Source organism: Lissotriton helveticus, chromosome 1_1 (genome assembly GCF_964261635.1).
Source record: "Lissotriton helveticus chromosome 1_1, aLisHel1.1, whole genome shotgun sequence".
In the NCBI taxonomy this organism is placed as follows: domain Eukaryota; kingdom Metazoa; phylum Chordata; class Amphibia; order Caudata; family Salamandridae; genus Lissotriton; species Lissotriton helveticus.
In genome coordinates, this window is record NC_136057.1 from 364727915 (window position 1) to 364753984 (window position 26070).

A 26070-nucleotide genomic window follows, 5' to 3' on the forward strand; every position below is an offset into this window, starting at 1 on the left:
ATGGTTTTGAATATATTTGTTATTCTGTGTGTGAGTTGTAGATGAGCTCGCAAGCTGAGTTTTGGAGATTGCACACCACTATACTGTGGTTTTTTTACGCTGCCTCATGCTTCACAGAGAAGACTCAATAGCCCTGTATTAGAATAATTGAACAATTTGACAGGTACCAGTCAACCTACCATGAACTGTTTTCTTCGAACTATGTGACTTTAATTGTGACCAGACTGAGACTGTTTCCTTGGGGTTCTTTCTTGTAAAGCTACTGTGTGTGAAACACTCCTCCTATTGATCTTTGAGATATCAAGCACTTACTTGACCTCTCGTACTGCAGGACACCACTATTTCCAGAAGTAGTTCCATCACTGCTCTCCTGCAGTTCTGTAAACCCTTTTCAGACCATGGTTGGTGAGCTTCTTGGCTTCTGGCTCTATACAGATCATTGGGTTGAACCACTTTATTCATGGGGAGACTTCGGAAGAGGCGTGCTTCTGAATTCTCTGCAGTCATCCCTAGTGACCATATCATTGGTCTAATGATGGGTTACCCTAGCTGAACATGTATTCAGCAAATAATCTAGTGCACTGTAAACATCTTCCAGAACGCAGTAAGAGATGGGCTCCAAAGGCCTAAAAAGGCCAGAGCATGCCAGAAGCATGGGCAGGGTCACCCTCAAACATCCCCCTTAGTCTTTCAGCTTGCCGCTCTACATCCCGATTTGCAGTGACAGCCCCCTTCAGAAATCAGCTGGTGGTGCAACCCTTAAACACAGGGCTTCCCATATTGCTAAGGCGTTCATGTTCATAGTGTTCATAGAAAAAGGCATTTCCAAAGAGAAGATGCTCTGCTCTGCAGTCGCCAGCTGAATGCTGTCCAGAGTGCGGCGGCTCCCTCTTTCAGATGCCCATTCCTGGAAGAATGGGTTTCATTGTTGCCTTGTCGCCTGACGATGTCAACAGAAGGCACTGCGGTTTTTCGCTCGCCAGCTTTTAGAACAGATCCATTCGAGCTGACAACGGCAGCCTGTCAGGGGAATGCAGTCTCTTTCTCATCCCTAGACCTGGCACGGTTGGCGTTCTGCAGCAAGCAAGACACAGTGCTCTATACTTAGGTTGTGTCACGCAGAGCAGGGTTCAGTGGTGTCTGCCTTAAATGTAGCTACCTTAGGCTTCGGCACACTTGGCTGCTCTCAATACGTGTGGCTTGGTTGAAAAATGTGAACCTCATGCATAATACCAAAGTCTGTCCATCACAGGTGACCTGGGAGCAGCGACACACTCATCCAGTCAATCAGGCATAAAATAGTACTATAGTGTTACTCAGTGGTGCGTAAAGTGACCGTACGCCTTCGTATTGCGTTCTATGCTTGTTTTTGTTGGACCACGAGCAGAAATACCAGATTAGTTATTAGAGGCAAAGAATGACGTCATTGCACGGCAACAGCCTTCACTACACATATTTTAATTCTGTTTGGTGGCATCCCAAACGCTGCTTGTGCACTAATAGTAGTTTGTAACACTAATTCTTACTTTGCATACAGACAGCAATCGGAGAGCGACACCCCAGATATCCTCATTACCTCCGAAATACAGGCTGTATCAGGCGGCCTGGACAATCACATAGAAGAAGGCCGCATAACTGATACTTAGGCAGGGGAACAGGGCAAAACTACAAATGTCAAAAGAAAAACCCACTGCCTCCAAGTGATATAAGAATACGCTATTCGTCAAAGACACAAAACGAGGAAACTACATATTCCTGTCCCCAGGGGGCATAGAAACAGTGCGCATAGGGGGAAGGAAGACAGTAGAACACTAAACAGCTAATGAAAATAAGACCATAATGATAGGGTATATATTTCAAGTTCATTTAACTCTTATTTTTCCTGTGTATCAAAATATCAACAATATATTTGAGAAACATTTAATAAATACTACAATAAATACAGTGCCATATTCACAGATATTTATATATATCGATGGTGCGCAGGCGCCACAATCAAATAATTACCCCACACATAACTCACAACAGAATCATACTAACTCACTCACACAATATCAACAGGAGATGTAGTGGTCAGTGGACTCCGACGCATGTTTCGGTGAACGACCCAGGGGTGGGTCACACCTTCTTCAGGGTGCAAAACAGGGTGAACAGGAGGCTATAGGCGCCTGGGAAACCTGAACTGATGCCAGTTCCAAAGGCACTGAATAAAAGACTCACAACCATGGGACAGTCCCAAATGGGATAGTAGTGGCAGGCTATGGGATTAAATGTCCATAGGGCGCCTTCTGAGTACAGGGCACACCACCCTGTAATTCACAAATCTGAGGTACAGAGGGTCCTAATGGCAGAAATAAATGATCCTGGATGGTCTGTTCGTCAGTTGGTAACCAACTACTGGGTAGATTTCAGAGCTTCTCCCGGTACTCAGAACGCCCCCTCTAGACGGGAACCCAAGTTCTTTAGGCAATTTACATCCAGATCTGTGAACACATATGGATCGTCAAATAATCACTCCAACCACACCTCTAACTCTAGAGATTGTTACCGTGTCCCAATCTATTGCCATAATAAAAAGTAGCCATACTCTGATCAACACATTACAAACAGCACAGGACTAACATTCACCAGAAGGACAACAATAAAAATGTGTGAATAGCTAGATGGCACCTCACGGGCGCACCACCAATGGGACCCCTGGTTGGTACTCACCAGGATGGCCCTGTTCTCATCATCGGTGCCACCTAGCTTAACGTAAACGTGTCCGAAACCCAAAGGAAAGAAGACAGTGAATGGTGCAGTGTACACAAACTTATATGTGACAAGGACTAACAACATTCAACATATAACAAAAAGGTTACTGTGCAAACAAGACACACAGGAATAAAAAGAATGAAGATCAGCTGCGACGATGCTCACCATATGAAGTAACCTGTATCAAACTACAATTTTGAATCAATCTGGATCCCACTCAAGCCCAAGACGAGACGTACGATTCGGTCTACGCTTGACAACATGCTCTCCATTTCGTCCTGATGAAGACCCCAACATGAGGGAAGAATAACCCTTCCAACCGGGGGTCGAAACGTAGACCGCGCCAAAACCCGACACACCATAGGAATAATTTAATGATTAATGTTTACCTATGCGTGATGAACTTTGGGAACACTGTAAATAACATATTTGTAAAGGCGTTATTATTTGAATGTGATGCAACACTGTCACACCACCTTTACCACGTCCCAAACACCTTTCACTCCCTCCCTTCCATCCTCACTGAGAGCACCACTTGCTTAAATATTTGTATAAATTGTGTTTAATGGTATTTCGAAAAAATGGCATGCAGATATGACTAAAATGACTGCACCTATGTATGAAATAAATTCAAAATCGAATAAGGTTTTTTGAAAATCGGCAGGTTTTTTGTTCCAAATGCGCCATACAGAAAGTGTGGTGGAATACAAATTCGAATGTATATTAGTATGAAATAATTTAATGTTGTTTATTTTACTTTTTATTATGGCAATAGATTGGGACACGGTAACAATCTCTAGAGTTAGAGGTGTGGTTGGAGTGATTATTTGACGATCCATATGTGTTCACAGATCTGGATGTAAATTGCCTAAAGAACTAGGTCAATTGTTTTGTTGACTTACTGAGTGGAGGGCGCCCTAGTTCTGTTTTTCCCTCTTGACTCCTATTGTATGTGCTCCCCCTCTAGACGGGAAACATAGTTTACAACGCATGCGATACATTGCATGCCATTACAACGCAAGTCGTTTCAACAGCGCATTGTTACATCACATGCCATTACAATGCAAGTTGTTACAACGACTTGCTGTAGGGGGCAGAAAGTGTTGGATTTGTTGGATTTTCAATCCAACACCTTCCCTACTGTTCAACACACTGGAGTTGGAATAGTAAATTATACTATTCCAAACTGCAGCAAACCCCTACAGCAAGCCGTTGTAACAACTTGCATTGTAATGACATGTGATGTAACAACGCTTTGTTGTAACGGCTTGCGTTGTAATGGCATGCGTAGAAAACGCATGTGTTGTTAGGAGTGCTATTCCCTGTGGGCATTTATTCCCATAGCCTCCTGTTGACCCTGTTTTGCGCCCCGAAGAAGGTGTGACCTACCCCTGGGTCGTTCAGCGAAACACGCGCCGGTGTCCACTGACCACTACATCTCTTGTGTATATTACCATGTATTTGTGCCGATTCTCCCTGAGGCTCCAATGAAGACTCACAAGAATATGTAACAATGAGGCATCTGACATACATGTTATAAATGTGGATATCCAAGTAGGAAAAATAACCATAACGCAATCTATGTTTAATCTATGTAAAATACCTTTACGATCGTCCTAGGAGATCACTGTATCTGATGCAGTGAACTGCCATTGAGCAATGTGTTGTGTGAGTGAGTTAGTATGATTCTGTTGTGGGATAAGTGCTTGATTGTTGCACCACCGATATATATATAATTATCTGTGAATTTGTCACTGTATTTATTGTACAATTTATTAAATGTTTCTTAAATATATTGTTGATATTTTGATACACAGGAAAAATAAGGGTTAAACAAACTTGAAATATATATGCCCTATCATTATGGTCTTATTTTCATTAGCTGTTTAGTGTCCTACTGTCTTCCCCCTATGCATACTGTTTCTATGCCCCCTGGGGATGGGAATATGTACAACCCTCGTTTTGTGTCCTTGATGAATAGCGTATTCTTATATCACTTGCAGACAGCGGGTTTTTCTTTTGACATTTGTATCAGGCAGCCTCCCAGAATCAGCAAATCGGGGCTGGCTATCCCAGAAACAATCATTGCTTTTCATGGGTGTGAGTCAGTGGAGGAAAAAACGTGAAGCCTTAAACTCTGCTGGTAAGTCTAAAGCTAATTTTTAACGCTCCATGGCCCAGTGTTCTGGATGGCGTTTTCATGCAGGATTTTGCAACAGTATGTTTGATCCGGGAACATGTCGTTTTGCTTTCAATATTAAAAGTATAATGTCAAAAATGTAAGCATGGAATGTGCTCTTAGCTAAAAAGCCTGTACTGGCTAAAGGTATCACTTGTGACACTGAGCACTTGGCAGTATGGCAAGGCCCACATATTATTCTTACATTACTAAGGATATTGCAAGCCACCTTGGAGTTACGAGACCAATAAATTCGTAGTAACTGAATCGTCAAGCCTCCACTTGACTCCAGTGACTTTCAATATCCTTACATTGTACAGCCAGGCACACTTTATCCCTTCTATAAAATGTTTATGTTGGAAAATTCTCACTATATGTCTACTTTTCACACAATTTACTGCTCGGGTTGATTTGGCTTACAGGATAGGTAATATCAAGTTTTTGCAAGCACAAGGATATTGTGGACGGAGCGCTGAAACTTTTCTGACACTCACCCCCAGTCACTGTTAGACCTAGGTTGAATCCATCATCATTCTTTAGCTCACTTTGCCATCCCAGTTCAGACCCAGACATATACAAATCAGTCTTGACCCTGTTCCACATGGCAACCCAAACTGCCAAGCCATGTCTTACCTGGACCAGAAATAAGCATACTGGGAACAATTTCGGGGTAACACCTCACATCAGCCAGGCTAGTTTGAATCTAGTGGCAAAGTGAGCAAGGGACTCATATCTGGGCATACCCTGCCAACTTAGGGTAAACAAAGCAAACATAAGGAGATGATGTACGGAGATGATGGACAGAGCTAGGCTAGCTTGAATCCACAGGATCCATTGGATGGTTCTGCCAATGCTTGTTGTGTCACTGTCATGCATTCTGATATCTAAATAATGACTGCTCTTGATGGCTCGGAGAGAAAGCACCAACTTCTTATGATTAGTTCAAATGTATGACAAAAAACATTCTAGGTTTGCAACTGGATCGAATTAATATTTTTCTAATGCTTTTAAGCTTTTTAAAACTAATAATAACAGATTGTGTTTAGTGTCTGTGGCAGTTTCAGCAGAAAGATGATGAAACATCAACTTTAATGGTGCCCCCTCAGTTTGATAAATTGCACAATTTTGGTTCACTGCAGTTGGCATTCTGAAACTAGTAGTTATTTTTAATCCATTGGGTTAAATATCTCAATATGTAAATTGGTGTTGGGTAAAACCAGAGGGTTTCTGAAAAAAGAAATTAAGGGTGGGTGATATACTCCACTCTGATAGCTGAATTTTTTTCGTCTCTCATTGTCTCATCCCTAGCTCCTATCCCCTCTCCCCCTAATTCTCTCCCCTTGCCCCTCTCCCCCTAATTCTCTCCCCTTGCCCGCTACTCTGCCTACCCCCAGTCCTTTGTGCCCTTTGACTAAGCACTCCTTCTCCCCTTGTTGGGGAAAGATCTATTATTTATACTCTGTAGTCTCAGCGAACCCGCTGAGTGAGTCCACTGCGCCAAGGGAGCCACTCACACTTGAGGTATGGTATGGCACCCCTTGCCGAAGCACTCCCTCTCCCCTTTCTGGGGAAGAATCCAGTATGTAGGCCTTGGAGTCTCAGAGACCTCTGAGAGAGTCCACTGTGCAAAGGGAGCCTCTCGCAACAGAGATAGGGTAGTGATACCACTTCCCCTGGGATCACAGCTTACTGGACTTTGGACGTTTGCCTTGACTCGTCTACCGGTTTGTGTACCCGTCACCCTTCCCCTCCTCTTCCCATGCTGTGTCTCTCACCCTACCCTCCTCTTTCCCGCCTTAATTATCTGTCTACTTCCCCTGCTCCAACCCCCCTCCCCTGAATCTCTCACCTTGCCTGCTTTTCCCCTTACTTATTTGTGCTTATTGTTTATCTCGACCTTACCAGTTACTATGTGGCCATGCTTCAAGAACTATGTAACCTTTGTAATGATGTAACCTGTAACTATGATCTGATGCACATGTAAAGCACTCTGATACCTCTGGGTCATTGCCAGCGCTATATAAAACTCTTGAAAATGAAAATGAAAAAAAAAAATGAATTGGCGATATTTTGGTCACCCCGCATTATGCTTGTAACAAGGAGTTCTGGGCAAGTTTACCAACTGCCACATGACAGCATTTTTTCTAGCGTGCGGCTCAAATGATAAGTTGCTGAGCGCAAGTGAGATTTGGCATCCCCTTGCGCAATTGTTGGTCACTAGGACAGTTCTCCAACGTGGGTGGTCGCGACTGTTCACAGTCAGAAAGCTGTTGCTCGAGTAGAAGATATACTCGAGCAGTAGCAAAATCAACTCGAGAAGCCGTGCCCTCTGGCATGCAGCATGCTGCCATTCATGCTGATTTTTCAGCGTGGAAGGAGCTCCCAGTGCTAAATCACAGCGCAAGCAGTGCAATATACCTATTTTTGGCCATTCTCAGAATTCTGCAGAATCTTGCAGAGTTTTTTTTATAACTTCAGGGTATTCCGCGGAGTGAAACTCTGCAAGTTCCACGCAGGCCTAAAACAAAACAAACATGATACGGGCCAATTACTATGATCCTCCAAATAGCCCTTTCTTGACTTCCTCCTCCTCTATCCATCCTTTCACTCATGGTCCATTGGGGCTGAGGGCCACACCCCTTAACCTTTTCCCCCTTAAGAACAGTGTTTGTCAGGCTGAGCAAAGGTCGGCCTGACAGACACACTTCATTTTCAGGTCAGGCAGCTAGGAGCTAGATAAGCACTAAATGTGCATGCTCTTGACTGCCTGAGCTGAACTTTGCTGGGCTGAGGATATCACAGCTACTGTGGGCGTCACCTCCTCAGCTCTGCAAAGGTCCTTGAGGCCTGCCCCCCCCTCGGTGACGAGGGGTAGCATCACTCATCGCTTCAGACCTGGGCGCTTCAGTTTAAAGCTCTGAAGCACCCAGGGTTGAGTGTCAATCAGTGACACTTCATCACAGCGTGAGGTGGGATCAGAAGTCTCACTGACCCCATTCTACTCTTTGACGAGGTTGGGGCTGCTGCCTTCCCTCAGTGGCTGATCTAAGGCCAACCAATGAGGGAAGACAGCAGTACCAGCCCTATAGGGACCTCTGAGGCAGAGCTGCAGATAAGTGTGATTACTGTTTAAATTAATATTTTGTGCATGCGTGTATGTTTAAATATTTGGTAATGAGTGTTGTGAATAGATGTGTGTGCACATGTGTGACTGCATGGGTGTGAATGAGGGTGTATGTGCGAGTGTGTGTCCTGTCCACCACCCCTCTGTCTTAAAATTACAAGCCACCACTGGACTCATCCCGCATTTCATCTAACTAATATGATCTTCCAAATAACACTATCTAGACTCTTCCCTCCCCTATACCTACGTTATCTATTCAATCAAACTAACAGACTCACTTGTCCACCGCTAAAATTAACAACTTATATTTTCCTATACTATTTCACCTATAATCCTTTGGATTCCAGAGTAGCGTGATATTGGTGGAAAAGTGCTTCAACACCTCGTCATGGGTAGTAAACACTCTATAAATACAATTACAACTACCGCTGTTCACTTTGACACTATTTTGTAAACCAAACAGACAGAGTTGGAAAAGGCACTGAATTGTAGAAATCAAAATGAAGTTGGTTAAACAGACAGAACTGGCGGAAGGAGTTGCATAAGACATTGAGACAAATGCCAGTTTAAATAAATGATTATCCCTTCGCTGTCAAGGGTTAATCATGTCATGGTCTTGTCTATTGAACCTAGCTGTACAGGTATGCTCAACAGAAGATATCACCTATTGAGAGCTGACTTCCTGCAGGGCAAGTGTTACATCCTCATCATGCCTCTGGCAGCAGCGACCCATGCAGATAAGAGTGGTGGGGCCGGGTTGGGGGGATTCGACAGACGGCCACAAGGGATAATTAAACAAACAATTACATTTTCCCTCGTCATCTGTCAAAATCACTCCCCACCCGGCCCCAACGCTCTTACCTGCACGGGCTACTGCTGGCCTCTGGAATGAATGGCTACCCACATTTACTTGGAAGCTCAAAGTCCCTGGGGCTGATTCACAAAGTCAATCTGAGACAAAAGTCTAACTTTACAACTTTTGGTATTCACAGAGGTCATTTACGAGTCGTATCTTTACGTCCGGAGTCAGGCCGGCATCTCTGGTTTGGGCGGTACTATCCACACCCAAGCCGTACTCTTAGGCATATTCTTAGGCATATTTCTGGTTCAACCCCGAGGTTTCACACATGCATGAGGGCCTTTTCTGCTCCTAGGCTTTACATGGCGTTTCAATACATTTCATTTGTTTATTATTAAAAATGCAGGTCAAGTACCCAAATGAAAAGTATTAATCAGGACTGGATGAGCTATTCATACAGGATCTGGGGAAACATTAGAGCTCAGTGTCATCTTCATCCATCCATGACTGCTAATCCAGCCTCAGGATTTTCTTTCTCACTTATCTGTATGATTGCACAGAGTCAAAAGCCCATCTGTACTCTCATTTAGAGGTGTGTAGAATACACTTTATGAAATAAGATTGCAAGAGTACTATCATTGAGATGAGAAATTGTGAAAAGCAATGGAGTCCACCATGCATCTAAAAGGTATACTAGGTGGTGAGTGCATGACTTTGCATGAACCAAAGCTTGCACGTTACGTCATCTACTCTTGTTAATTGGATCTAGGGCATGCAAGACACCTTCAGCCAGGACTGGCTATTTACCACAGAACAATATGCATGCTAAAGTTTTTATTTGTAATCGTTAATCATTTACAATAAAAGTACAAATCCCGGAAAGCAAAGTGTTTTTACCTAAAATGAGACGACTGGCTGAAGAAGTCCCACATTACATGGGTCCACCCGGCCATCGGGATATTATGAAAATCAGGCAGTCATAATATATTTTTCGGTAGTTGCTTTGACTGCAATTTTCCCGCTATTTTTTTGGAAGTTGCGTTGAGTGCAATTTTCCCGCTCTTTTTTTCGGCAGTTACATTGAGAGCAATTTTCCCGCTTTTTCTATAAATGAAACACTACAGCCATCTGGTGCTAACAGCACTTTCAGCATCTGCAGGAGGGCTTTCAAGGTAAAACACCCACTTCACACGCGGAGGATTTTCTGCACATTTACAATGTAAATGCGTTATCTCACGTGTCCTAGAATGTAATGCTGTTTGCTAAAGAGCTAGAGGTTACTTGGTAGAATTCTACAGCTATTCAGTCACAGCGTTTATTGCACCCGCATTTTGACAACACTGTGTACAATATAAGTACATCCCACCATTTCCACATTAACGCAGCTATCAGGATACTACCCCATAATACGCTCAAGTCTTGAGATGTTCTTAACTCTTCTGCTGCGGGGCCCCACTAGCATTACCTGTAGGATTCCATTTACGAAGAGCCATCCCTTGGTTTTATCTTGGAACCCCTAAAGAAACCCGGGGCTGCCCCTCGGAGCTCCGGAACGAACCAATTGAAGGTCGTCAGGATGAGTGAGCAACCTTCACTCCTGCAGGATTGAGAGTTTATTTTACATTAGGGAAATATTCCGACCTTCACACACTATGTGAACTTAAAAAATGGGTAAAAAAGAACTGAGGTACGTTTTGTGGGTAGAACTGCCTCCCTCCCTACAAGAACCTACTAATAGCAAAAGTATTTTCTTATTTATTTGTGCTAGAAATGTCGACGATAGGCAAGGTTGTTTGATGCTGAAAACTTTACACCAGGAGGAAGAGTAATAGTTGTCAATTTCTTGCATCTTTGCTTGTGGAACTTTAACTCTGCACACCTCTCATTGTCGTTAACCAGCAGCTAAGACCATAATATGCACAGGCAATTCACCTAAGCCTCCTTACTTTACTTCCTGTCTTACTGCTCCTGGGTGGTTTCTGTGCGCTGCTATTTCAGTCAATAGTGCTGAAAATACTTTCCTGAGAGTTGCAATATCACAGTCTTAAAGAGCAACGTAAAGCATGAAACCTCCACCAGAACCCCCTGAATCTGACTAGTAAACAGTATTTCCAAGTTTGAGTTTGAGTTTGATACCAACATTGCTGGACACAGTGAACAAAGTCTGAAGGTGGAACCAACTCATGACCCCTGGATGCCACATTAGAAACCAGTTTCGCTACCAGCAGTAGGTTTAGCAGCCCACTTAACCATCCCTTAATGGTCCCACAATCAGTGACAAAAGCCATACTCACGCCAGTCTGGCTCCACAGCTCTCCCCCTCAAGGTCCCCGCCGCCCACATTGTCGGTATTCACAGACTCCGTCTCGCTGGTTGGCATGCTCACTACAAGGATAGAAACGGGAAGAAGCAAGTTAGACCCTCATATGTCTGCCAGCACTTGTCCAAGAGCAATGAATTCTATGGGAAGAGACGGTCCTTTGCTGTTCGAAGAATACACTTCACCAATGGGCACTATACAAGTCAGGAATATTCTACCTCCTGGTCTGCGTGAAATGACATCAGTGCAAGATCATTTGTTTTGCGAGAGATTAGTCACCCAAACTAATTGTGATATGCTCCAAAAAGCAAGCGGTCAACTGTCTAACTACAACACAAAAAGTCCTGCTGCAAAAAAGTTGCATTGTTTACTCCGCTAAAGCTATTTACGTTTTATTCCTTCTTCTTCGTCAGAAATGTGTGTTATTTTGATGGCTAGGAGAGCCTTGGTGTTCAAGGCTATCTTCTAATTAGCCAGTACAGTGGAAGTAAAGATCTTTAAGGAGGGTCGCATGATGTGATATGACCAGGGATGAAGGGTGATTTCCTGCTACTGTGTCATAGTCGATACAGAAAAGGGGGTGGTGATGAACAGAGTGTCTGAATTAAGCAGACCACTCTTACCCAGTCCAAAGATCAGGGCTTGATCCATCACCGTTATTTATCTCACTGCCCCATCCCAGCTCAGAACCTGGCTATATGCAAATTAGTCTGTCCCTGGCCCAGTGCATCATGGGAACAGGGCAGACCAAACTACCAAGCCAATTCTTCACCAGAAAGGAGACAAGCTACCGGGGACCGGTTTCTGGCATTTCAGCCTCTTCGGCCCGGCTTGCTTGAATCCTGATGGAGCAGTGAGAAAGGGACTCATGTCTGAGTATACCCTGCCACACCTATAGTGGCCAAAAACGATACAGAAAAGGGGGTGGTGATGAACAGAGTGTCTGAATTAAGCAGACCACTCTTACCCAGTCCAAAGATCAGGGCTTGATCCATCACCGTTATTTATCTCACTGCCCCATCCCAGCTCAGAACCTGGCTATATGCAAATTAGTCTGTCCCTGGCCCAGTGCATCATGGGAACAGGGCAGACCAAACTACCAAGCCAATTCTTCACCAGAAAGGAGACAAGCTACCGGGGACCGGTTTCTGGCATTTCAGCCTCTTCGGCCCGGCTTGCTTGAATCCTGATGGAGCAGTGAGAAAGGGACTCATGTCTGAGTATACCCTGCCACACCTATAGTGGCCAAAAACGATACAGAAAAGGGGGTGGTGATGAACAGAGTGTCTGAATTAAGCAGACCACTCTTACCCAGTCCAAAGATCAGGGCTTGATCCATCACCGTTATTTATCTCACTGCCCCATCCCAGCTCAGAACCTGGCTATATGCAAATTAGTCTGTCCCTGGCCCAGTGCATCATGGGAACAGGGCAGACCAAACTACCAAGCCAATTCTTCACCAGAAAGGAGACAAGCTACCGGGGACCGGTTTCTGGCATTTCAGCCTCTTCGGCCCGGCTTGCTTGAATCCTGATGGAGCAGTGAGAAAGGGACTCATGTCTGAGTATACCCTGCCACACCTATAGTGGCCAAAAACGATACAGAAAAGGGGGTGGTGATGAACAGAGTGTCTGAATTAAGCAGACCACTCTTACCCAGTCCAAAGATCAGGGCTTGATCCATCACCGTTATTTATCTCACTGCCCCATCCCAGCTCAGAACCTGGCTATATGCAAATTAGTCTGTCCCTGGCCCAGTGCATCATGGGAACAGGGCAGACCAAACTACCAAGCCAATTCTTCACCAGAAAGGAGACAAGCTACCGGGGACCGGTTTCTGGCATTTCAGCCTCTTCGGCCCGGCTTGCTTGAATCCTGATGGAGCAGTGAGAAAGGGACTCATGTCTGAGTATACCCTGCCACACCTATAGTGGCCAAAAACGATACAGAAAAGGGGGTGGTGATGAACAGAGTGTCTGAATTAAGCAGACCACTCTTACCCAGTCCAAAGATCAGGGCTTGATCCATCACCGTTATTTATCTCACTGCCCCATCCCAGCTCAGAACCTGGCTATATGCAAATTAGTCTGTCCCTGGCCCAGTGCATCATGGGAACAGGGCAGACCAAACTACCAAGCCAATTCTTCACCAGAAAGGAGACAAGCTACCGGGGACCGGTTTCTGGCATTTCAGCCTCTTCGGCCCGGCTTGCTTGAATCCTGATGGAGCAGTGAGAAAGGGACTCATGTCTGAGTATACCCTGCCACACCTATAGTGGCCAAAAACGATACAGAAAAGGGGGTGGTGATGAACAGAGTGTCTGAATTAAGCAGACCACTCTTACCCAGTCCAAAGATCAGGGCTTGATCCATCACCGTTATTTATCTCACTGCCCCATCCCAGCTCAGAACCTGGCTATATGCAAATTAGTCTGTCCCTGGCCCAGTGCATCATGGGAACAGGGCAGACCAAACTACCAAGCCAATTCTTCACCAGAAAGGAGACAAGCTACCGGGGACCGGTTTCTGGCATTTCAGCCTCTTCGGCCCGGCTTGCTTGAATCCTGATGGAGCAGTGAGAAAGGGACTCATGTCTGAGTATACCCTGCCACACCTATAGTGGCCAAAAACGATACAGAAAAGGGGGTGGTGATGAACAGAGTGTCTGAATTAAGCAGACCACTCTTACCCAGTCCAAAGATCAGGGCTTGATCCATCACCGTTATTTATCTCACTGCCCCATCCCAGCTCAGAACCTGGCTATATGCAAATTAGTCTGTCCCTGGCCCAGTGCATCATGGGAACAGGGCAGACCAAACTACCAAGCCAATTCTTCACCAGAAAGGAGACAAGCTACCGGGGACCGGTTTCTGGCATTTCAGCCTCTTCGGCCCGGCTTGCTTGAATCCTGATGGAGCAGTGAGAAAGGGACTCATGTCTGAGTATACCCTGCCACACCTATAGTGGCCAAAAACGATACAGAAAAGGGGGTGGTGATGAACAGAGTGTCTGAATTAAGCAGACCACTCTTACCCAGTCCAAAGATCAGGGCTTGATCCATCACCGTTATTTATCTCACTGCCCCATCCCAGCTCAGAACCTGGCTATATGCAAATTAGTCTGTCCCTGGCCCAGTGCATCATGGGAACAGGGCAGACCAAACTACCAAGCCAATTCTTCACCAGAAAGGAGACAAGCTACCGGGGACCGGTTTCTGGCATTTCAGCCTCTTCGGCCCGGCTTGCTTGAATCCTGATGGAGCAGTGAGAAAGGGACTCATGTCTGAGTATACCCTGCCACACCTATAGTGGCCAAAAACGATACAGAAAAGGGGGTGGTGATGAACAGAGTGTCTGAATTAAGCAGACCACTCTTACCCAGTCCAAAGATCAGGGCTTGATCCATCACCGTTATTTATCTCACTGCCCCATCCCAGCTCAGAACCTGGCTATATGCAAATTAGTCTGTCCCTGGCCCAGTGCATCATGGGAACAGGGCAGACCAAACTACCAAGCCAATTCTTCACCAGAAAGGAGACAAGCTACCGGGGACCGGTTTCTGGCATTTCAGCCTCTTCGGCCCGGCTTGCTTGAATCCTGATGGAGCAGTGAGAAAGGGACTCATGTCTGAGTATACCCTGCCACACCTATAGTGGCCAAAAACGATACAGAAAAGGGGGTGGTGATGAACAGAGTGTCTGAATTAAGCAGACCACTCTTACCCAGTCCAAAGATCAGGGCTTGATCCATCACCGTTATTTATCTCACTGCCCCATCCCAGCTCAGAACCTGGCTATATGCAAATTAGTCTGTCCCTGGCCCAGTGCATCATGGGAACAGGGCAGACCAAACTACCAAGCCAATTCTTCACCAGAAAGGAGACAAGCTACCGGGGACCGGTTTCTGGCATTTCAGCCTCTTCGGCCCGGCTTGCTTGAATCCTGATGGAGCAGTGAGAAAGGGACTCATGTCTGAGTATACCCTGCCACACCTATAGTGGCCAAAAACGATACAGAAAAGGGGGTGGTGATGAACAGAGTGTCTGAATTAAGCAGACCACTCTTACCCAGTCCAAAGATCAGGGCTTGATCCATCACCGTTATTTATCTCACTGCCCCATCCCAGCTCAGAACCTGGCTATATGCAAATTAGTCTGTCCCTGGCCCAGTGCATCATGGGAACAGGGCAGACCAAACTACCAAGCCAATTCTTCACCAGAAAGGAGACAAGCTACCGGGGACCGGTTTCTGGCATTTCAGCCTCTTCGGCCCGGCTTGCTTGAATCCTGATGGAGCAGTGAGAAAGGGACTCATGTCTGAGTATACCCTGCCACACCTATAGTGGCCAAAAACGATACAGAAAAGGGGGTGGTGATGAACAGAGTGTCTGAATTAAGCAGACCACTCTTACCCAGTCCAAAGATCAGGGCTTGATCCATCACCGTTATTTATCTCACTGCCCCATCCCAGCTCAGAACCTGGCTATATGCAAATTAGTCTGTCCCTGGCCCAGTGCATCATGGGAACAGGGCAGACCAAACTACCAAGCCAATTCTTCACCAGAAAGGAGACAAGCTACCGGGGACCGGTTTCTGGCATTTCAGCCTCTTCGGCCCGGCTTGCTTGAATCCTGATGGAGCAGTGAGAAAGGGACTCATGGCTTGGTAGTTTGGTCTGCCCTGTTCCCATGATGCACTGGGCCAGGGACAGACTAATTTGCATATAGCCAGGTTCTGAACTGGGATGGTGCAGTGAGCTAAAAAACGGTGATGGATCAAGCCCTGATCTGTTGACTGGGTAGGAGTGTTCTGATTAACTCAGATACTCTGTCCATCACCACCCCCTTTTTGTATCGTTTTGGCCACCACAAGCGTGGAAGGGTATGCTCAGATGTGAGTCCCTTGCTCACTGCACCATCAGGATTCAAGCAAGCCGGGCCGAAGACGGCTGTAATGCCAGAAACCGGTCCCCGGAAGCTTGTTTCCTTTCCAGTAAAGAATTGGCTTGGTAGTTTGGTCTGCCCTTTTCCCATGATGCACTGGGCCAGGGACAGACTAATTTGCATATAGCCAGGTTCTGAACTGGGATGGTGCAGTGAGCTAAAAAACGGTGATGGATCAAGCCCTGATCTGTTGACTGGGTAGGAGTGTTCTGATTAACTCAGATACTCTGTCCATCACCACCCCCTTTTTGTATCGTTTTGGCCACCACAAGCGTGGAAGGGTATGCTCAGATGTGAGTCCCTTGCTCACTGCACCATCAGGATTCAAGCAAGCCGGGCCGAAGACGGCTGTAATGCCAGAAACCGGTCCCCGGAAGCTTGTTTCCTTTCCAGTAAAGAATTGGCTTGGTAGTTTGGTCTGCCCTGTTCCCATGATGCACTGGGCCAGGGACAGACTAATTTGCATATAGCCAGGTTCTGAACTGGGATGGTGCAGTGAGCTAAAAAACGGTGATGGATCAAGCCCTGATCTGTTGACTGGGTAGGAGTGTTCTGATTAACTCAGATACTCTGTCCATCACCACCCCCTTTTTGTATCGTTTTGGCCACCACAAGCGTGGAAGGGTATGCTCAGATGTGAGTCCCTTGCTCACTGCACCATCAGGATTCAAGCAAGCCGGGCCGAAGACGGCTGTAATGCCAGAAACCGGTCCCCGGAAGCTTGTTTCCTTTCCAGTAAAGAATTGGCTTGGTAGTTTGGTCTGCCCTGTTCCCATGATGCACTGGGCCAGGGACAGACTAATTTGCATATAGCCAGGTTCTGAACTGGGATGGTGCAGTGAGCTAAAAAACGGTGATGGATCAAGCCCTGATCTGTTGACTGGGTAGGAGTGTTCTGATTAACTCAGATACTCTGTCCATCACCACCCCCTTTTTGTATCGTTTTGGCCACCACAAGCGTGGAAGGGTATGCTCAGATGTGAGTCCCTTGCTCACTGCACCATCAGGATTCAAGCAAGCCGGGCCGAAGACGGCTGTAATGCCAGAAACCGGTCCCCGGAAGCTTGTTTCCTTTCCAGTAAAGAATTGGCTTGGTAGTTTGGTCTGCCCTGTTCCCATGATGCACTGGGCCAGGGACAGACTAATTTGCATATAGCCAGGTTCTGAACTGGGATGGTGCAGTGAGCTAAAAAACGGTGATGGATCAAGCCCTGATCTGTTGACTGGGTAGGAGTGTTCTGATTAACTCAGATACTCTGTCCATCACCACCCCCTTTTTGTATCGTTTTGGCCACCACAAGCGTGGAAGGGTATGCTCAGATGTGAGTCCCTTGCTCACTGCACCATCAGGATTCAAGCAAGCCGGGCCGAAGACGGCTGTAATGCCAGAAACCGGTCCCCGGAAGCTTGTTTCCTTTCCAGTAAAGAATTGGCTTGGTAGTTTGGTCTGCCCTGTTCCCATGATGCACTGGGCCAGGGACAGACTAATTTGCATATAGCCAGGTTCTGAACTGGGATGGTGCAGTGAGCTAAAAAACGGTGATGGATCAAGCCCTGATCTGTTGACTGGGTAGGAGTGTTCTGATTAACTCAGATACTCTGTCCATCACCACCCCCTTTTTGTATCGTTTTGGCCACCACAAGCGTGGAAGGGTATGCTCAGATGTGAGTCCCTTGCTCACTGCACCATCAGGATTCAAGCAAGCCGGGCCGAAGACGGCTGTAATGCCAGAAACCGGTCCCCGGAAGCTTGTTTCCTTTCCAGTAAAGAATTGGCTTGGTAGTTTGGTCTGCCCTGTTCCCATGATGCACTGGGCCAGGGACAGACTAATTTGCATATAGCCAGGTTCTGAACTGGGATGGTGCAGTGAGCTAAAAAACGGTGATGGATCAAGCCCTGATCTGTTGACTGGGTAGGAGTGTTCTGATTAACTCAGATACTCTGTCCATCACCACCCCCTTTTTGTATCGTTTTGGCCACCACAAGCGTGGAAGGGTATGCTCAGATGTGAGTCCCTTGCTCACTGCACCATCAGGATTCAAGCAAGCCGGGCCGAAGACGGCTGTAATGCCAGAAACCGGTCCCCGGAAGCTTGTTTCCTTTCCAGTAAAGAATTGGCTTGGTAGTTTGGTCTGCCCTGTTCCCATGATGCACTGGGCCAGGGACAGACTAATTTGCATATAGCCAGGTTCTGAACTGGGATGGTGCAGTGAGCTAAAAAACGGTGATGGATCAAGCCCTGATCTGTTGACTGGGTAGGAGTGTTCTGATTAACTCAGATACTCTGTCCATCACCACCCCCTTTTTGTATCGTTTTGGCCACCACAAGCGTGGAAGGGTATGCTCAGATGTGAGTCCCTTGCTCACTGCACCATCAGGATTCAAGCAAGCCGGGCCGAAGACGGCTGTAATGCCAGAAACCGGTCCCCGGAAGCTTGTTTCCTTTCCAGTAAAGAATTGGCTTGGTAGTTTGGTCTGCCCTGTTCCCATGATGCACTGGGCCAGGGACAGACTAATTTGCATATAGCCAGGTTCTGAACTGGGATGGTGCAGTGAGCTAAAAAACGGTGATGGATCAAGCCCTGATCTGTTGACTGGGTAGGAGTGTTCTGATTAACTCAGATACTCTGTCCATCACCACCCCCTTTTTGTATCGTTTTGGCCACCACAAGCGTGGAAGGGTATGCTCAGATGTGAGTCCCTTGCTCACTGCACCATCAGGATTCAAGCAAGCCGGGCCGAAGACGGCTGTAATGCCAGAAACCGGTCCCCGGAAGCTTGTTTCCTTTCCAGTAAAGAATTGGCTTGGTAGTTTGGTCTGCCCTGTTCCCATGATGCACTGGGCCAGGGACAGACTAATTTGCATATAGCCAGGTTCTGAACTGGGATGGTGCAGTGAGCTAAAAAACGGTGATGGATCAAGCCCTGATCTGTTGACTGGGTAGGAGTGTTCTGATTAACTCAGATACTCTGTCCATCACCACCCCCTTTTTGTATCGTTTTGGCCACCACAAGCGTGGAAGGGTATGCTCAGATGTGAGTCCCTTGCTCACTGCACCATCAGGATTCAAGCAAGCCGGGCCGAAGACGGCTGTAATGCCAGAAACCGGTCCCCGGAAGCTTGTTTCCTTTCCAGTAAAGAATTGGCTTGGTAGTTTGGTCTGCCCTGTTCCCATGATGCACTGGGCCAGGGACAGACTAATTTGCATATAGCCAGGTTCTGAACTGGGATGGTGCAGTGAGCTAAAAAACGGTGATGGATCAAGCCCTGATCTGTTGACTGGGTAGGAGTGTTCTGATTAACTCAGATACTCTGTCCATCACCACCCCCTTTTTGTATCGTTTTGGCCACCTCAAGCGTGGAAGGGTATGCTCAGATGTGAGTCCCTTGCTCACTGCACCATCAGGATTCAAGCAAGCCGGGCCGAAGACGGCTGTAATGCCAGAAACCGGTCCCCGGAAGCTTGTTTCCTTTCCAGTAAAGAATTGGCTTGGTAGTTTGGTCTGCCCTGTTCCCATGATGCACTGGGCCAGGGACAGACTAATTTGCATATAGCCAGGTTCTGAACTGGGATGGTGCAGTGAGCTAAAAAACGGTGATGGATCAAGCCCTGATCTGTTGACTGGGTAGGAGTGTTCTGATTAACTCAGATACTCTGTCCATCACCACCCCCTTTTTGTATCGTTTTGGCCACCACAAGCGTGGAAGGGTATGCTCAGATGTGAGTCCCTTGCTCACTGCACCATCAGGATTCAAGCAAGCCGGGCCGAAGACGGCTGTAATGCCAGAAACCGGTCCCCGGAAGCTTGTTTCCTTTCCAGTAAAGAATTGGCTTGGTAGTTTGGTCTGCCCTGTTCCCATGATGCACTGGGCCAGGGACAGACTAATTTGCATATAGCCAGGTTCTGAACTGGGATGGTGCAGTGAGCTAAAAAACGGTGATGGATCAAGCCCTGATCTGTTGACTGGGTAGGAGTGTTCTGATTAACTCAGATACTCTGTCCATCACCACCCCCTTTTTGTATCGTTTTGGCCACCACAAGCGTGGAAGGGTATGCTCAGATGTGAGTCCCTTGCTCACTGCACCATCAGGATTCAAGCAAGCCGGGCCGAAGACGGCTGTAATGCCAGAAACCGGTCCCCGGAAGCTTGTTTCCTTTCCAGTAAAGAATTGGCTTGGTAGTTTGGTCTGCCCTGTTCCCATGATGCACTGGGCCAGGGACAGACTAATTTGCATATAGCCAGGTTCTGAACTGGGATGGTGCAGTGAGCTAAAAAACGGTGATGGATCAAGCCCTGATCTGTTGACTGGGTAGGAGTGTTCTGATTAACTCAGATACTCTGTCCATCACCACCCCCTTTTTGTATCGTTTTGGCCACCACAAGCGTGGAAGGGTATGCTCAGATGTGAGTCCCTTGCTCACTGCACCATCAGGATTCAAGCAAGCCGGGCCGAAGACGGCTGTAATGCCAGAAACCGGTCCCCGGAAGCTTGTTTCCTTTCCAGTAAAGAATTGGCTTGGTAGTTTGGTCTGCCCTGTTCCCATGATGCACTGGGCCAGGGACAGACTAATTTGCATATAGCCAGGTTCTGAACTGGGATGGTGCAGTGAGCTAAAAAACGGTGATGGATCAAGCCCTGATCTGTTGACTGGGTAGGAGTGTTCTGATTAACTCAGATACTCTGTCCATCACCACCCCCTTTTTGTATCGTTTTGGCCACCACAAGCGTGGAAGGGTATGCTCAGATGTGAGTCCCTTGCTCACTGCACCATCAGGATTCAAGCAAGCCGGGCCGAAGACGGCTGTAATGCCAGAAACCGGTCCCCGGAAGCTTGTTTCCTTTCCAGTAAAGAATTGGCTTGGTAGTTTGGTCTGCCCTGTTCCCATGATGCACTGGGCCAGGGACAGACTAATTTGCATATAGCCAGGTTCTGAACTGGGATGGTGCAGTGAGCTAAAAAACGGTGATGGATCAAGCCCTGATCTGTTGACTGGGTAGGAGTGTTCTGATTAACTCAGATACTCTGTCCATCACCACCCCCTTTTTGTATCGTTTTGGCCACCACAAGCGTGGAAGGGTATGCTCAGATGTGAGTCCCTTGCTCACTGCACCATCAGGATTCAAGCAAGCCGGGCCGAAGACGGCTGTAATGCCAGAAACCGGTCCCCGGAAGCTTGTTTCCTTTCCAGTAAAGAATTGGCTTGGTAGTTTGGTCTGCCCTGTTCCCATGATGCACTGGGCCAGGGACAGACTAATTTGCATATAGCCAGGTTCTGAACTGGGATGGTGCAGTGAGCTAAAAAACGGTGATGGATCAAGCCCTGATCTGTTGACTGGGTAGGAGTGTTCTGATTAACTCAGATACTCTGTCCATCACCACCCCCTTTTTGTATCGTTTTGGCCACCACAAGCGTGGAAGGGTATGCTCAGATGTGAGTCCCTTGCTCACTGCACCATCAGGATTCAAGCAAGCCGGGCCGAAGACGGCTGTAATGCCAGAAACCGGTCCCCGGAAGCTTGTTTCCTTTCCAGTAAAGAATTGGCTTGGTAGTTTGGTCTGCCCTGTTCCCATGATGCACTGGGCCAGGGACAGACTAATTTGCATATAGCCAGGTTCTGAACTGGGATGGTGCAGTGAGCTAAAAAACGGTGATGGATCAAGCCCTGATCTGTTGACTGGGTAGGAGTGTTCTGATTAACTCAGATACTCTGTCCATCACCACCCCCTTTTTGTATCGTTTTGGCCACCACAAGCGTGGAAGGGTATGCTCAGATGTGAGTCCCTTGCTCACTGCACCATCAGGATTCAAGCAAGCCGGGCCGAAGACGGCTGTAATGCCAGAAACCGGTCCCCGGAAGCTTGTTTCCTTTCCAGTAAAGAATTGGCTTGGTAGTTTGGTCTGCCCTCTTCCCATGATGCACTGGGCCAGGGACAGACTAATTTGCATATAGCCAGGTTCTGAACTGGGATGGTGCAGTGAGCTAAAAAACGGTGATGGATCAAGCCCTGATCTGTTGACTGGGTAGGAGTGTTCTGATTAACTCAGATACTCTGTCCATCACCACCCCCTTTTTGTATCGTTTTGGCCACCACAAGCGTGGAAGGGTATGCTCAGATGTGAGTCCCTTGCTCACTGCACCATCAGGATTCAAGCAAGCCGGGCCGAAGACGGCTGTAATGCCAGAAACCGGTCCCCGGAAGCTTGTTTCCTTTCCAGTAAAGAATTGGCTTGGTAGTTTGGTCTGCCCTGTTCCCATGATGCACTGGGCCAGGGACAGACTAATTTGCATATAGCCAGGTTCTGAACTGGGATGGTGCAGTGAGCTAAAAAACGGTGATGGATCAAGCCCTGATCTGTTGACTGGGTAGGAGTGTTCTGATTAACTCAGATACTCTGTCCATCACCACCCCCTTTTTGTATCGTTTTGGCCACCACAAGCGTGGAAGGGTATGCTCAGATGTGAGTCCCTTGCTCACTGCACCATCAGGATTCAAGCAAGCCGGGCCGAAGACGGCTGTAATGCCAGAAACCGGTCCCCGGAAGCTTGTTTCCTTTCCAGTAAAGAATTGGCTTGGTAGTTTGGTCTGCCCTGTTCCCATGATGCACTGGGCCAGGGACAGACTAATTTGCATATAGCCAGGTTCTGAACTGGGATGGTGCAGTGAGCTAAAAAACGGTGATGGATCAAGCCCTGATCTGTTGACTGGGTAGGAGTGTTCTGATTAACTCAGATACTCTGTCCATCACCACCCCCTTTTTGTATCGTTTTGGCCACCACAAGCGTGGAAGGGTATGCTCAGATGTGAGTCCCTTGCTCACTGCACCATCAGGATTCAAGCAAGCCGGGCCGAAGACGGCTGTAATGCCAGAAACCGGTCCCCGGAAGCTTGTTTCCTTTCCAGTAAAGAATTGGCTTGGTAGTTTGGTCTGCCCTGTTCCCATGATGCACTGGGCCAGGGACAGACTAATTTGCATATAGCCAGGTTCTGAACTGGGATGGTGCAGTGAGCTAAAAAACGGTGATGGATCAAGCCCTGATCTGTTGACTGGGTAGGAGTGTTCTGATTAACTCAGATACTCTGTCCATCACCACCCCCTTTTTGTATCGTTTTGGCCACCACAAGCGTGGAAGGGTATGCTCAGATGTGAGTCCCTTGCTCACTGCACCATCAGGATTCAAGCAAGCCGGGCCGAAGACGGCTGTAATGCCAGAAACCGGTCCCCGGAAGCTTGTTTCCTTTCCAGTAAAGAATTGGCTTGGTAGTTTGGTCTGCCCTGTTCCCATGATGCACTGGGCCAGGGACAGACTAATTTGCATATAGCCAGGTTCTGAACTGGGATGGTGCAGTGAGCTAAAAAACGGTGATGGATCAAGCCCTGATCTGTTGACTGGGTAGGAGTGTTCTGATTAACTCAGATACTCTGTCCATCACCACCCCCTTTTTGTATCGTTTTGGCCACCACAAGCGTGGAAGGGTATGCTCAGATGTGAGTCCCTTGCTCACTGCACCATCAGGATTCAAGCAAGCCGGGCCGAAGACGGCTGTAATGCCAGAAACCGGTCCCCGGAAGCTTGTTTCCTTTCCAGTAAAGAATTGGCTTGGTAGTTTGGTCTGCCCTGTTCCCATGATGCACTGGGCCAGGGACAGACTAATTTGCATATAGCCAGGTTCTGAACTGGGATGGTGCAGTGAGCTAAAAAACGGTGATGGATCAAGCCCTGATCTGTTGACTGGGTAGGAGTGTTCTGATTAACTCAGATACTCTGTCCATCACCACCCCCTTTTTGTATCGTTTTGGCCACCACAAGCGTGGAAGGGTATGCTCAGATGTGAGTCCCTTGCTCACTGCACCATCAGGATTCAAGCAAGCCGGGCCGAAGACGGCTGTAATGCCAGAAACCGGTCCCCGGAAGCTTGTTTCCTTTCCAGTAAAGAATTGGCTTGGTAGTTTGGTCTGCCCTGTTCCCATGATGCACTGGGCCAGGGACAGACTAATTTGCATATAGCCAGGTTCTGAACTGGGATGGTGCAGTGAGCTAAAAAACGGTGATGGATCAAGCCCTGATCTGTTGACTGGGTAGGAGTGTTCTGATTAACTCAGATACTCTGTCCATCACCACCCCCTTTTTGTATCACTGTGTCATAGTCATCATGCGATCATTGTTGGTAGCGCGCTCTGTGGAAAGGGATATTCTAGATTTACGGGCCAACCCTCTCTCAACATTTTGCAATGGCACAGTACAATAGAAATAGGCAACACCAAAATGCAATCCCTAATTGAATCAATATCCCTGATTGCCGCCGTGCCGCCTCCCATTTACTAGCCCCTTCCTTCCATGCCCACAGTAAATGATATGTAAATCACATCTTGCTTACCATCTCCAGTGTGCAAAAACGATATCTGCCTCATAATGCAATTAACTTGTGTCAGCATGTTAAAGACCCTCAATTAATCATAATTCATAATTATTCCCCGCACATTATTTCACACTCCGGCTTAACAAGAACATAAATTACACTCAAATTCGATTTCCTCATTAATCAATCACATTAGCTAATCTGAATATCGCCAGTTTAAAAAGAACCTCTGTGCTACAGGTGAATTCAAAACATCCGATCTAGAAAATGGAAGAAATTGGGGCCCACATTAAATATTTGCCACCATATTTATCTCTTTGAAAAGTCCTATAGTATATGGTATTCTTGTGCATTACAGATTTGATAAGCAGGACAAGACATTGTCTAGGTAAATATCTAGCTATCCAAGTGGAAAGATTGTTGTACTGGGCCCTTTCCTGACCTCGCTGTGTAAGCCTCAAGACTTTAACTGTGCTTGTAGATTTAGGGGTCTTAATGTAATTTAGGAAGGGATAAAATGTGCAGTCAGAAGATCATATATCTACATATATTCATACACTGTTTGTTTAAATTAATTAATTGAAATTCTTTTTGTAATGGGCGATAATCTTGCCCCCTTTCCTTCCTGTACCATATCCCTGTACCCCATAATTTCAATTCATTTGTACTGTGCCTACGTTTAATTTATAATCTTCCTTTTTAAACCTAAACATGAACCCATAATATATACCTGTGTTTTCTCAATTTTCTCAATTTTTCTCACAGTTTTTGGGTTTCCTGTTTAATTTAACTACAGTGGGATTTTTGTATCCCAGGGTATTTAAACCAAGAAAAGCATGTTGTCATATAAACAAAGTATGAGAATCCGATCTAACCAAGGCACACGAGAGATCACGAGAGTCAGTTGATTTAATCACAATTTCATCTACGTTCATTTACTGTACCACTCCTGTTGAGTGGTTACAGTTATTCAGTCCGCTTTGGACCTGATGTGGTACTGCACAACCATTTGTCTTTGATGAAGACTCAAGGAGCAGATTGGTACCCACTGGAATATTTAGCTAAGAAACCCCAGCTCTGAAACAGACAGAAGCTGATGGAATGCCTAGTGAAAGATAACTTGGCCTAGCAATAAGTTCATGGCATGGCAGCTTTTATATTCGAACTGAACAGCCACTGACTACCCAAAGAATAACCTCTTTAAGGATGAATGCCTCCTCTTTCTCTATTGCTTTTACTGACAACAAATTACTTAACGCATTGCTATCACCTTAGACTCATCACTCATTCTCAAAGCACGCACAGAAAAACGTCCTAATCCTGCATCTACTAAACGCTTTTTCCTGACTTTACCTCTGTGGGTCAAGCTACAACCATCCAAAGACTACGGTAACTTCCTTCTCAGTAGACTCACAGACTCACTGAGTCTGTACTCAAGTAATAGAAGGCAATTCTTCATTCCTCTCCTGCCTCTTATAAGGGCTGAAGAAATGGAATGATATCCTAGTAATCCTAAGGCAATTGCATTGGCTAGCAACCTCTACACTCTTTGAATTCTCTCACAGTGAGTGGCAGTCATTTTTCTATT

General features: G+C 46.6%; 2 protein-coding genes across 13 annotated transcripts in view; one reads left to right on the forward strand and one right to left on the reverse strand.

The window, feature by feature from the left end:
- CACNA1C (calcium voltage-gated channel subunit alpha1 C) overlaps positions 1–26070 on the reverse strand; it is a 2299705-nt gene that overhangs the window by 619580 nt on the left and 1654055 nt on the right. For all 6 annotated transcript variants that reach the window (XM_078673661.1, XM_078673663.1, XM_078673662.1 and 3 more), the window contains exon 10: positions 11151–11241. In XM_078673661.1, the coding sequence (XP_078529787.1) occupies positions 11151–11241 (91 nt within the window). The remainder of the gene's footprint in view (positions 1–11150; positions 11242–26070) is intronic.
- The window catches only part of LOC144808862 (uncharacterized), a 433476-nt gene that overhangs the window by 275103 nt on the left and 132303 nt on the right, over positions 1–26070 (forward strand). Inside the window, exon 3 of one of the 7 annotated variants that reach the window (XM_078673668.1) lies at positions 4758–4897. The exons of 5 other annotated variants lie outside the window; for them this stretch is intronic. In XM_078673668.1, coding sequence (XP_078529794.1) covers positions 4849–4897 — 49 coding nt within the window. In that variant the 5' untranslated portion in view covers positions 4758–4848. The remainder of the gene's footprint in view (positions 1–4757; positions 4898–26070) is intronic. One more of the 7 variants, XM_078673667.1, reaches the window with a different exon arrangement.